At 51.8% G+C, this 13,341-nt stretch overlaps 1 protein-coding gene across 1 annotated transcript in view; it reads right to left on the reverse strand.

Moving 5' to 3' along the window:
- LOC142499980 (uncharacterized) overlaps window positions 1-13,341 on the reverse strand; it is a 76,042-nt gene that overhangs the window by 9,979 nt on the left and 52,722 nt on the right. The window contains exons 6-10 of the mRNA XM_075610037.1: window positions 10,368-12,016; window positions 9,052-9,125; window positions 7,900-8,036; window positions 6,858-6,974; window positions 5,749-5,892 (exon numbers count right to left, since the gene is read on the reverse strand). Coding sequence (XP_075466152.1) covers window positions 5,873-5,892; window positions 6,858-6,974; window positions 7,900-8,036; window positions 9,052-9,125; window positions 10,368-12,016 — 1,997 coding nt within the window. The 3' untranslated portion in view covers window positions 5,749-5,872. The remainder of the gene's footprint in view (window positions 1-5,748; window positions 5,893-6,857; window positions 6,975-7,899; window positions 8,037-9,051; window positions 9,126-10,367; window positions 12,017-13,341) is intronic.

Below are 13,341 nucleotides of genomic sequence, written 5' to 3' on the forward strand. Positions count from 1 at the left end.
GTTAAGTTGTGTGTGAGTTAAGCGCCTGTGTGTGTGTGAGTTACCCGCCTGTGTGTGTGAGTTACCCGCCTGTGTGTGAGTTACCTGCCTGTGTGTGTGTTACCCACCTGTGTGTGTGTGAGTTACCCGCCTGGGTGTGTGTGTGTGAGTTACCCACGTGTGTGTGTGTGTGTGTGTGTGTGTGTGTGTGTGAGTCACTCGCCTGTGTGTGTGTGTGTGTGTGAGTTACCTGCCTGGGTGTGTGTGTGTGTGTGAGTTACCCGCCTGGGTGTGTGTGTGTGAGTTGCTCGCCTGTGTGTGTGTGTGAGTTCCCGCCTGGGTGTGTGTGTGTGAATTACCCACCTGGGTGTGTGTGAGTTACCCGCGTGTGTGTGTGTGAGTTACCCGCCTGTGTGTGTGTGTGTGTGTGTGAGTTACCCGCCTGTGTGTGTGTGTATGAGAGTTACCCATCTGGATGTGTGTGTGTGAGTTACTGCCTGTTTGTGTGTTTGTGTGTGTGAGTTACCCACCTGGGTGTGTGTGTGTGAGTTACCCACCTGGGTGTGAGTGTGTGAGTTACCCGCCTGGGTGTGTGTGTGTGTGAGTTACCCGCCTGGGTGTGTGTGTGTGTGTGTGTGTTACCCGCCTGTGTGTGTGTGTGTGTGAGTTACCCACCTGGGTGTGTGTATGAGTTACCCACCTGGATGTGTGTGCGAGTTACCCGCCTGTGTGTGTGTGTGTTTGTGTGTGTGTGTGAGTTACCCACCTGGGTGTGTGTGTGAGTTACCCGCCTGTGTGTGTGTGTGTTGTGAGTTACCCACCTGGGTGTGAGTGTGTGAGTTACCCGCCTGGGTGTGAGTGTGTGAGTTACCCGCCTGTGTGTGTGTGTGAGTTACCCGTCCGTGTGTGTGTGTGAGTTACCCGCCTGTGTGTGTGTGAGTTACCCGCCTGTGTGTGTGTGTGTGAGTTACCCGCCTGTGTGTGTGTGAGTTACGTGTGTGTGTGTGTGTGTGAGAGTTACCCGCCTGTGTGTGTGTGAGTTACCTGTGTGTGTGAGTTACGTATGTGTGTGTGTGAGTTACCCGTGTGTTTGTGTGTGTGTGAGTTACCCGTGTGTGTGTGTGTGTGTGTGTGTGAGTTGCCCGTGTGTGTGTGTGAGTGTGTGTGTGTGTGAAAGAGTTACCCGTGTGTGTGTGTGTGAGTTACGTGTGTGTGTGTGTGAGTTACCCGTGTGTGTGTGTGTGTGTGAGTTACGTGTGTGTGTGTGTGTGAGTTACCCGTGTGTGTGTGTGTGTGTGTGTGTGTGAGTTGCCCGTGTGTGTGTGAGTTACGTGTGTGTGTGTGTGTGTGTGTGAGAGAGAGAGAGTTACCCGTGTGTGTGAGTTACCTGTGTGTGCGAGTTACGTGTGTGTGTGTGCGAGTTACCCATGTGTGTGTGTGTGAGTTGCCCGTGTGTGTGTGAGAGAGTTACCCGTGTGTGTGTGTGTGTATGTGTGTGTGTGTGTGTGAGTTACCCGTGTGTGTGTGTGTGAGTTACGTGTGTGTGTGTGAGTTACCCGTGTGTGTGTGTGTGTGTGAGTTACCCGTGTGTGTGTGTGTGTGAGAGAGTTACCCGTGTGTGTGTGTGTATGTGTGTGTGTGTGAGTTACGTGTGTGTGTGTGAGTTACATGTGTGTGTGTGAGCGTGAGTGTGAGTGTGAGTGTGTGTGTGTGTGTGAGTTACCCTCTGCCTCTGCCTGTAACACCCGGATTTGGGTGCAGCATTTAAATAGGGAGCTGGTGAGGATAACAGCTATATATAATGCCGCCGAGTACCTATATTTACATTCAGCAACCTAAAAGTTTTTGTCCTTTTGACAGATGTCACCCCGGTGGTGGCTGCACGGTACGGCAATATATATAAAGTTATTATTATTATACGGGAGCTGTGCGGGTCACCCTGAGCCTGTCACTTCTCAGCAGACGAATGAAGTTTATTGTGCAAACATCTCCATGCAAATCACACAAACTCATCACTCCGGCTAGAACAGGACTCCGGTGAGCCAGACCAAGGGCAGAGAGACAGGCCAGACGGGAAGGGGGGGGGGGGAGGGGGAGAGGAGCAAGGGGGGGAGCAAGGGGAGAGGCACCAGGGGGAGGAGGAAGAGAGGAGAAATGGGGGGAGCAAAGGGAGAGGCGCGATGGGGAGGAGGAAGAGAGGAGCAAGGGGAGAGGCGCGAAGGGAAGAGGAAGAGAGGAGCAAGGGGAGAGGCGCGAAGGGGAAGAGGAAGAGAGGAGCAATGGGAGAGGCGCGAGGGGGAGGAGGAGGAAGAGAGGAGCATGGGGAGAGGTGCGAGGAGGAGGTAGAGAGGAGCAAGGGGAGAAGCACGATGGGGGAGGAGGAGGAAGAGAGGAGCAAGGGGAGAGGCGCGAGGGGGAGGAGGAGGTAGAGAGGAGCAAGGGGAGATGCGCGAGGGGGAGGAGGAGGTAGAGAGGAGCAAGGGGAGAGGCGCGAGGGGGAGGAGGAGGAAGAGAGGAGCAAGGGGAGAGGCATGAGGGGGAAGAGGAGCAAGGGGGGGGGACCAAGGGGAGAGGCATGAGGGGGAAGAGGAGGAAGAGAGGAGCAAGGGGGGGAGGAGCAAGGAGGAGGAGGAAGAGAGGAGCAAGGGGAGAGGCGCGAGGGGAAGGAGGAAGAAGAGGAGCAAGGGTGGAGAGGCGCGAGGAGGAGGAGGAAGAGAGGTGCAAGGGGTAGGGAGAGGAGCAAGGGAGGGGGAGAGGAGTAAGGGGGAGGAGGAGGAGGAGAGGAGCAAGGGATGGGGGAGAGGAGTGAATAGGGGGGATAGGAGTGAATAGGGGGGTGAGGAGTTTGGGGCGAGGGAAAGAGAAAGCTGGTGAGAGGAAGAGATACACTGTGGGATAAAGATTAAGTGATTGAGGGGGAGGGGACGTGGAGTGATTAGAGGGGAAGGGGACATGGAGTGATTGGGAGGGATGGATTGTGCAGTGATTGGGAAGAGGGGGGATGTGCAGTGATTGGGGGGAGGGGAAGTGGATTGATGGGCAGGGGATGTGGATTGATGGGGAGGGGATGTGGATTGATGGGGAGGGGATGTGGAGTGATGGGGAGGGGATGTGGAGTGATGGGGAAGGGATGTGGAGTGATGGGGAGGGGATGTGGAGTGATGGGGAGGGGATGTGGAGTGATGGGGAGGGGATGTGGAGTGATGGGGAGGGGATGTGGAGTGATGATGGGGAAGGGATGTGGAGTGATGGGGGATGTAGGAGGATGTAGAGTGATTAGGGGGGGAGGGGATGTGGAGTGATTAGGGGGGAGGGGATGTAGAGTGATTAGGGGGAGGGGATGTGGAGTGATGGGGGGATGTGGAGTGATGGGGGGAGGGGATGTGGAGTGATGGGGGAGGGGATGTGGGGTGATGGGGGGAGGGGATGTGGAGTGATGGGAGGAGGGGATGTGGAGTGATGGGGGAGGGGAATGTGGAGTGATGGGGGGAGGGGAATGTGGAGTGATTAGGGGGGGAGGGGATGTGGAGTGATTAGGGGGGAGGGGATGTAGAGTGATTGGGGAGGGGATGTGGAGTGATGGGGGAGGGGATGTGGAGTGATGGGGGAGGGGATGTGGAGTGATGGGGGAGGGGATGTGGAGTGATGGGAGGAGGGGATGTGGAGTGATGGGGGAGGGAAATGTGGAGTGATGGGAGGAGGGGATGTGGAGTGATGGGGGAGGGAAATGTGGAGTGAAGGAGGGTTGGGGATGTTGAGTGATGGTGGGAGGGGATGTGGAGTGATGGGGGGATGTGGAGTGATGGGGGGAGGGGATGTGGAGTGATGGGGGAGGGGATGTGGAGTGATGGGGGAGGGGATGTGGAGTGATGGGGGAGGGGATGTGGAGTGATGGGAGGAGGGGATGTGGAGTGATGGGGGAGGGGATGTGGAGTGAAGGAGGGTTGGGGATGTTGAGTGATGGGGGGAGGGGATGTGGAGTGATTAGGGGGGGAGGGGATGTGGAGTGATTAGGGGAGGAGGGGATGTGGAGTGATTAGGGAGGAGGGGATGTGGAGTGATTAGGGGGGGGATGTGGAGTGATGGGGGGAGGGGATGTGGAGTGATGGGGGGAGGGGATGTGGAGTGATGGGGGGAGGGGATGTGGAGTGATTGTCCAGACAGGTAAATAAGTCTGTGGGTCCCAGAGCTGTGTACTTAGCTGCTTCATTCACACAGCACATACCAGGCTATGGGACTGTGAATCATTAACCCAGAGCAAGGACATGGGAAGTGGGGATCTCACATTCCCAGACCACCTGTGTGTTTCACTGCACTTAGAACAGTGGGCGGGGCAGTGGGTGGGTGTCACACAGTGGGGAGCAGTGGGCTGGGTGTCACACAGTGGGGAGCAGTGTGTGGGTGTCACACAGTGGGGAGCAGTGGGTGGGTGTCACACAGTGGGGAGCAGTGTGTGGGTGTCACACAGTGGGGAGCAGTGTGTGGGTGTCACACAGTGGGGAGCAGTGGAGTGGGGTGTCACACAGTGGGGGAGCAGTGGGTGGGTGTCACACAGTGGGGAGCAGTGGGTGGGTGTCACACAGTGGGTGCAGGGGTGGGTGTCAAGGGGGCAGTGTGTGGGTGTCACACAGTGGGGAGCAGTGTGTGGGTGTCACACAGTGGGGAGCAGTGTGTGGGTGTCACACAGTGGGAGCAGTGTGGGTGTCACACAGTGGGAGCAGTGTGTGGGTGTCACAGAGGGGAGCAGTGTGTGGGTGTCACACAGTGGTGAGCAGTGGGTGGGTGTCACACAGTGGGTAAGGTGTCACACAGTGGGTAGGTGTCACACAGTGGGGAGCAGTGAGTGGGTGTCACACAATGGGGAGCAGTGTGTGGGTGTCACACAGTGGGGAGCAGAGTGTGTGGGTGTCATACAGTGGGGAGCAGTGTGTGGGTGTCACACAGTGGGGAGCAGTGTGTGGGTGTCACAGAGGGGAGCAGTGTGTGGGGTGTCATACAGTGGGGAGCAGTGTGTGGGTGTCATACAGTGGGGAGCAGTGTGTGGGTGTCACACAGTGGGGAGCAGTGTGTGGGTGTCACACAGTGGGGAGCAGTGTGTGGTGTCACACAGTGGGGAGCAGTGGGTGGGTGTCACAGAGGGGAGCAGGTGTGTGGGTGTCACAGAGGGGAGCAGTGTGTGGGTGTCACAGAGGGGAGCAGTGTGTGGGTGTCACACAGTGGGGAGCAGTGTGTGGGTGTCACACAGTGGTGAGCAGTGTGTGGGTGTCACAGAGGGGAGCAGTGTGTGGGTGTCATACAGTGGGGAGCAGTGTGTGGGTGTCACACAGTGGGGAGCAGTGTGTGGGTGTCACAGAGGGGAGCAGTGTGTGGGTGTCATACAGTGGGGAGCAGTGTGTGGGTGTCACACAGTGGGGAGCAGTGGGTGGGTGTCACAGAGGGGAGCAGTGTGTGGGTGTCACACAGTGGGGAGCAGTGTGTGGGTGTCACACAGTGGTGAGCAGTGGGTGGGTGTCACACAGTGGGTAGGTGTCACACAGTGGGTAGGTGTCACACAGTGGGGAGCAGTGCGGTGGGTGTCACACACTGGGGAGCAGTGGGTGGGTGTCACACACTGGGGAGCAGTGGGTGGGTGTCACACACTGGGGAGCAGTGGGTGGGTGTCACACAGTGGGGAGCAGTAGGTGGGTGTCACAGTGGGGAGCAGTAGGTGGGTGTCACACATTGGGGTGTTGGGGGGGGGGGTTATGTGCCATCCAGCCTATTTCCTACCTCACTGTATGGGTTCTGCTTGCTGGGTGCCACGTATCGCCCATGGGTGTGGTACGTGGGAAGGTCATTCATGGGGTGGTACGAACCACGAGTAGCAAAGATATCCATTTGCCCACTATTCCTCTTACGGCACAGGAGGATTATCTAAGGAGAAGAGAGAAGGGAGTGAGAGGGAGAGAGGGAGAGAGAGGGAGAGAGGGAGAGAGGGAGAGAGGGAGAGAGGGAGAGAGGGAGAGAGGGAGAGAGGGAGAGAGGGAGAGAGGGAGAGAGGGAGAGAGGGAGAGAGAGAGAGAGAGAGAGAGAATAGAGAGGGGGAAGGGGCGGGACAGGGAGGTGAGACGGGGATAGAGAGAGTAGGATAAAGGTGAGGAGATTAATGAGTGAGAGGGGGAGAGGTGGAGAGGGGGAGAGGGGGAGGGGGGAGAGGGGAGGGGGGAGAGGTGGAGAGGGGGCGGTTAAAGGCGAGGAGATGAATGAGAGAGAGGAGAGATAGGGGAGGGGGAGAGTGAGAGATAGGGGAGAGGGAGAGAGAGGGAGAGAGTAGGATAAAGGTGAAGAGATGAATGAGAGAGACGGGGGGGAGGAGAGAGAGGGGGGGAGGGGGGAGAGGGAGTGTAGGATAAAGGTGAGGAGATGAATGAGAGAGAGGGGGAGGGGGAGGGAGAGGGAGAGTAGGATAAAGGTGAGGAGATGAGTGAGAGAGGGGGAGGGGGAGAGGGAGAGGGGGGGGATGGAGAGTAGGATAAAGGTGAGGAGATGAGGGGGAGGGGGAGAGGGAGAGGGGGGGATGGAGAGTGGGATAAAGGTGAGGAGATGAATGAGAGAGAGGGGAGGGGAGAGAGGGGGGAGGAGGGAGAGAGGGGGGAAGAGGAGAGAGGGGGGAGGGAGAGTAGGGAGAGTAGGATAAAAGTGAGGAGATGAGTGAGAGAGAGGGGGAGGGGGAGAGGGGGGGATGGGAGTGGGATAAAGGTGAGGAGATGAATGAGAGAGAAGGGGAGGGGAGAGAGGGGGAGGAGGGAGAGAGGGGGGAGGAGGGAGAGTAGGGAGAGTGGGGTAGGTAGGATGGATAAGGTGATGAGATGATGGTGAGAATCATCACGGGAACTCACCATGACAATGATGAAAATGATGGCAAATAGAAGAATAAGCGCCACGAGGACCAGCAGAGCGATGCCCAGTCGGGCACAGGGGCGGCTGCCGCGCCAGCAGCGATGGCTCTGAACTCACTGGAATGACAAGAGTGGAGGATATTATCTCTGCAGCGGGGGGGGGGGGGGGGATATCATCTCTGCAGCGGGGTGGGGGATATTATCTCTGCGGGGGAGGGGGGAGGATATGATCTCTGCGGGGGGGGGGATATTATCTCTGCAGCGGGGGGGGGGGATATTATTGCTGTAGCGGGGGATATTATCGCTGCAGCGGGGATATTATTGCTGCAGCGGGGGATATTATTGCTGCAGCGGGGGATATTATCGCTGCAGTGGGGGATATTATTGCTGCAGCGGGGGATATTATCTCTGCAGTGGGGGATATTATTGCTGCAGCGGGGGATATTATCTCTGCAGCGGGGGATATTATTGCTGCAGCGGGGGATATTATCGCTGCAGCGGGGGATATTATTGCTGTAGCGGGGGATATTAATGCTGTAGCGGGGGATATCTCTGCAGCGGGGGATATCTCTTGCAGCGGGGGATATTATCTCTGCAGCGGGGGATATTATCTCTGCAGCGGGGGATATTATTGCTGCAGCGGGGGATATTATTGCTGCAGCGGGGGGATATTATTGCTGCAGCGGGGATATTATTGCTGCAGAGGGGATATTATCTCTGCAGCGGGGGATATTATTGCTGCAGCGGGGATATTGCTGCAGCGGGGGATATTATTGCTGCAGCGGGGGATATTATCGGGTGTTGAATCCGGACATGAACCCAGCGCTGTATCCATGGAAATCCCAACCCTCCCCCGCCCCAAATCATACAGGAAGAAGGGGCCTAGTGATGGCGCTGCACTTGAAGTGGGACATTCGATTTGAATGCAAATGCCGACTCCTCCTTGAGACGCGTTAGTTCCTGTACCACGGGCACATTAGATTGCGAGCTCTTGGGACAGTGAATGATTCCAGTTGTGACATTGCTATATCCGGCTCCTCACCTCGTACGTCCGCCAGTCTCAGGTCGTTAATTACATTGCTGTTGTCGGATAACCGTCTCTCCAGAATGCCCTGGACATTACTTGTAGTCTCCGCTCCGCTGAAGTTGAGCCTTGTGCTGGCGATCACAGAACCAGCTCTATGGGGCGAGCAGAGGAATGCAAAGCCGGATCATATAGAGGTCAAAAGGGTCACATTACATGCATGTGGCATTTTATGTAATATACGTGTGTTATATGTAATATACGTGTAAAATACATGTGCGTTATATGTAATATACTTGTGTGTTATATGTAATATATGTGGGTGTTACATGTAATATATGTGCATTATATGTAATATACATGAGCTGTACGTGTAATATGTACGTGAGTTATATGTAATATATGTGGGTGTTACATGTAATATATGAGTGCGTTACGTGTAATATACGAGTGCATTACGTGTAATATATGTGTAATATACGTGTAATATGCGTGTACGTTATGTGTAATATGCGTGTGCATTATATGTAATATACACGTGTGTGTTATATGTAATATGCGTGTGCGTTATATGTACTATATGTGAGCATTACTTAATATACCTGTGCGTTACGTGTAATATACGAAAAGAAAGCAAAAAATATGGTGAGGATACGGAGGGAGCGATGTGTAATGTGTGATGTTATGTATAATATTTGAAGCATCAGAGAGACTGCAGCGCAGTGAGATTCCTAACCCATAACAGTCAGGGCAGGAGGCATCAGACAGTCAGGGCAGAGGAGCAGAGGCATCAGACAGTCAGGGCAGAGGAGGCATCAGACAGTCAGGGCAGAGGAGGCATCAGACAGTCAGGGCAGAGGAGGCATCAGACAGTCAGGGCAGAGGAGGCATCAGACAGTCAGGGCAGAGGAGGCATCAGACAGTCAGGGCAGAGGAGGCATCAGACAGTCAGGCAGAGGAGCATCAGACAGTCAGGGCAGAGGAGGCATCAGACAGGTCAGGGCACAGGAGGCATCAGACAGTCAGGGCGGAGGAGGCATCAGACAGTCAGAGCGGAGGAGGCATCAGACAGTCATGGCAGAGGTGGCTTTATGATGGTCTGTGAAGCTCAACCACTAAGTTGTTGGCCTGGAGACTGTCAGGAGATTCAGAACAGACAGGGGGACCTACCTGAATGTCAACACGTTCACCCCACGGTACGTTCTGGAGGTGCTGCAGGTGGAGCAGTTGTACACTTGGTTACACTGAAAGGAACACAGAGCGTGTAATGGTACCAAGTACTAATATTTGTATTTACAAACTCTAGGCCAGTAGTTTCCAACTTTTTTGGGGGGTTAAGGAATCCAATAATTATATTGTGATTGTGACGTTTTGTGGAACCCACAACCCTCTCTAATAGCGCGTCTGAGAACAGATGCATTGTAAGGAACCCCAACCCTCTCTAATAGCGCGTCTGTGATCAGATGCATTGTAAGGAACCCCAACCCTCTCTAATAGTGTCTGAGATCAGATACATTGTAAGGAACCCCAACCCTCTCTAATAGCACGTCTGATATCAGATGCATTGTAAGGAACTCCAACCCTCTCTAATAGTGCGTCTGAGATCAGATGCATTGTAAGGAACCCCAACCCTCTCTAATAGCGCGTCTGATATCAGATGCATTGTAAAGAACCCCAACCCTCTCTAATAGCACGTCTGATATCAGATGCATTGTAAAGAACCCCAACCCTCTCTAATAGCACGTCTGATATCAGATGCATTGTAAGGAACCCCAACCCTCTCTAATAGCGCGTCTGAGATCAGATGCATTGTAAGGAACCCCAACCCTCTCTAATAGCGCGTCTGAGATCAGATGCATTGTATGGAACCCCAACCCTTTCTAACGCGTCTGAGATCAGATGCATTGTAAGGAACCCCAACCCTTTCTAACGCGTCTGAGATGGGCCGGAGGAAGGGTTCCTGCCTTATCCCTGTGTGTTCTTAGTCTCCCCTCCATATATCTTGTTCCTGCTCCCCTGTTTTCCAGGCTCTGCCAGATTAGTATCATTTGATGGACTTTTCTTTATCTGTATTGTATGCTTGTCTGCAGGTGCGGTTGTGTATCGCATTGACACCCATTACCCTGTGTGGCTGTATTCCTGAGTTTGATTGACAGTAACATTGATTGTGTTACCCTGTCCCTTGTACTGTATGAGTAGAATACTTTTTGCTTTGTACATCCCTGTTGTCTGGAGATGCTCTGAGTGCTTGCAACCCTGCATGTGTTTTTGATTATATTATTATTATTATTATTATTGTGAGATTAAGGGTCCCCCTCTGTCCCTCTGCACCCCCTTCGCCCACTTCCTACAATACTCTCTCTTGGAGCGGAATATTATTGTGCTTTCTATACATTATACTTTTTGTACAACTGACAAATACAAATGGGATGTGTACCAGAGTAATGCTGTATAAGTAATAATACTACAGAGGAGAAGATAGTTACCATGTCAGTAATCTTCTTCACAAGGCCCTTGTATTGCGGGGAGTCGCTGTTAGTGAGCGCGGTGGAGAAGTCCTCGTTAATGATGCGGAATTGCAGGTAGATTGGAGTGACCGGCTCCGTGGTTGTTGCAAGCGTAGATATTGCAGTGAGAGCAGTGTTCGTGGTGTCTGTGGCACTGGAGGGTGGAGTGGTTGCAGTGGCATTACTAGATGTCACTGTGGTTTGTGAGGATTGTGTAGTATGAGGAGTTGCTGTAGATTCAGTGGTATTATGAGTTCCTGTGGGAGCTGATGTAGATTCAGAGGTATTATGAGTACCTGTGGGAGCTGATGTAGATTCTGTGGTATTATGAGTACCTGTGGGAGCTGATGTAGATTCTGTGGTATTATGAGTACCTGTGGGAGCTGATGTAGATTCTGTGGTATTATGAGTTCCTGTGGGAGCTGATGTAGATTCAGTGGTATTATGAGTACCTGTGGGAGCTGATGTAGATTCAGTGGTATTTTGAGTACTTGTGGGAGCTGATGTAGATTCAGTGGTATTATGAGTACCTGTGGGAGCTGATGTAGATTCAGTGGTATTATGAGTTCCTGTGGGAGCTGATGTAGATTCAGTGGTATTATGAGTTCCTGTGGGAGCTGATGTAGATTCAGTGGTATTTTGAGTACTTGTGGGAGCTGATGTAGATTCAGTGGTATTATGAGTACCTGTGGGAGCTGATGTAGATTCTGTGGTATTATGAGTTCCTGTGGGAGCTGATGTAGATTCAGTGGTATTATGAGTTCCTGTGGGAGCTGATGTAGATTCAGTGGTATTTTGAGTACCTGTGGGAGCTGATGTAGATTCAGTGGTATTATGAGTACTTGTGGGAGCTGATGTAGATTCAGTGGTATTATGAGTTCCTGTAGGAGCTGATGTAGATTCTGTGGTATTATGAGTTCCTGTGGGAGCTGATGTAGATTCAGTGGTATTATGAGTACTTGTGGGAGCTGATGTAGATTCAGTGGTATTATGAGTACCTGTAGGAGCTGATGTAGATTCAGTGGTATTATGAGTACTTGTGGGAGCTGATGTAGATTCAGTGGTATTATGAGTTCCTGTAGGAGCTGATGTAGATTCAGTGGTATTATGAGTACCTGTGGGAGCTGATGTAGATTCCATGGTATTATGAGTACCTGTAGGAGCTGATGTAGATTCAGTGGTATTATGAGTACCTGTAGGAGCTGATGTAGATTCAGTGGTATTATGAGTACCTGTAGGAGCTGATGTAGATTCAGTGGTATTATGAGTACTTGTGGGAGCTGGTGTAGATTCAGTGGTATTATGAGTTCCTGTAGGAGCTGATGTAGATTCAGTGGTATTATGAGTACTCGTCGGAGCTGATGTAGATTCCGTGGTATTATGAGTACTTGTAAGTGCTGATGTAGATTCAGTGGTATTATGAGTACCTGTAGGAGCTGATGTAGATTCAGTGGTATTATGAGTACCTGTAGGAGCTGATGTAGATTCAGTGGTATTAGCAGTACTTGTGGGTGCTGATGTAGATTCCGTGGTATTAGCAGTACTTGCGGGTGCTGATGTAGATTCCGTGGTATTAGCAGTACTTGTGGGAGATGATGTAGACACACTAGTACTTTCAGTACTTGCCCCTAAAAAAAATGTTTTAAATGAGCAAATGCTTGAAGTATGTAACAGTTTAACAGTATAACCAACAATGTAACAGTGTGACAAGCAGTGTAACACACAGTGTAACAGTGTGACAAGCAGTGTAACAGTGTGACAAGCAGTGTAACAGTGTGACAAGCAGTGTAACAGTGTGACAAGCAGTGTAACACACAGTGTAACAGTGTGACAAGCAGTGTAACACACAGTGTAACAGTGTGACAAGCAGTGTAACACACAGTGTGACAAGCAGTGTAACACACAGTGTAACAAGCAGTCTAACACAGTGTAACAAGCAGTGTAACACACAGTGTAACAGTGTGACAAGCAGTGTAACAGTATAACAAACAATGTAACAGTGTGACAAGCAGTGTAACAAGCAGTGTAACAGTGTGACAAGCAGTGTAACACACAGTGTAACCATGTGACAAGCAGTGTAACACACAGTGTGACAAGCAGTGTAACACACAGTGTAACCATGTGACAAGCAGTGTAACACACAGTGTGACAAGCAGTGTAACACACAGTGTAAACATGCGACAAGCAGTGTAACACACAGTGTAACAGTGTGACAAGCAGTGTAACACACAGTGTAACAGTGTGACAAGCAATGTAACAATGTGACAAGCAGTGTAACAAGCAATGTAACAATGTAATAGTATAACAGTATAACAAACAGTCACAGTGTAACAATCAATGCACCAAACAGTGTAACAGTATAACAATGTAACAGTGTAACAACCCGTGTAATAGTGTAGCAGTATAACAGTATAACAAACACTGTAACAGTGTAACACGCAGTGTATCAAAGAGTGCACCAGTGTAAAAACAGTGTACCAGTGTAACAAGCAGTGTACCAGTGTAACAGACACAATTACACATGGGACGTACAGGGCAGTGCAGTACAGTACAGGACAGGGCAGTATGGTACAGGGCAGAGAAGTACAGGACAGGGCAGTATGGTACAGGGCAGTATGGTACAGGGCAGAGAAGTACAGGACAGGGCAGTATGGTACAGGGCAGAGAAGTACAGTATGGTACAGGGCAGAGAAGTACAGTATGGTGCAGGGCAGAGAAGTACAGTATGGTACAGGGCAGAGAAGTACAGTATGGTACAGGGCAGAGAAGTACAGTATGGTACAGGGCAGAGAAGTACAGTATGGTGCAGGGCAGAGAAGTAAAGTATAGTACAGGGCAGAGAAGTCAGTATAGTACAGGGCAGAGAAGTCAGTATAGTACAGGGCAGAGAAGTACAGTATGGTGCAGGGCAGTACAGGGCAGTACAGTATAGTACAGGACAGGGCAGTATAGT

This window comes from Ascaphus truei, chromosome 7, assembly GCF_040206685.1.
Source record: "Ascaphus truei isolate aAscTru1 chromosome 7, aAscTru1.hap1, whole genome shotgun sequence".
NCBI classification, from domain to species: Eukaryota; Metazoa; Chordata; class Amphibia; order Anura; family Ascaphidae; genus Ascaphus; species Ascaphus truei.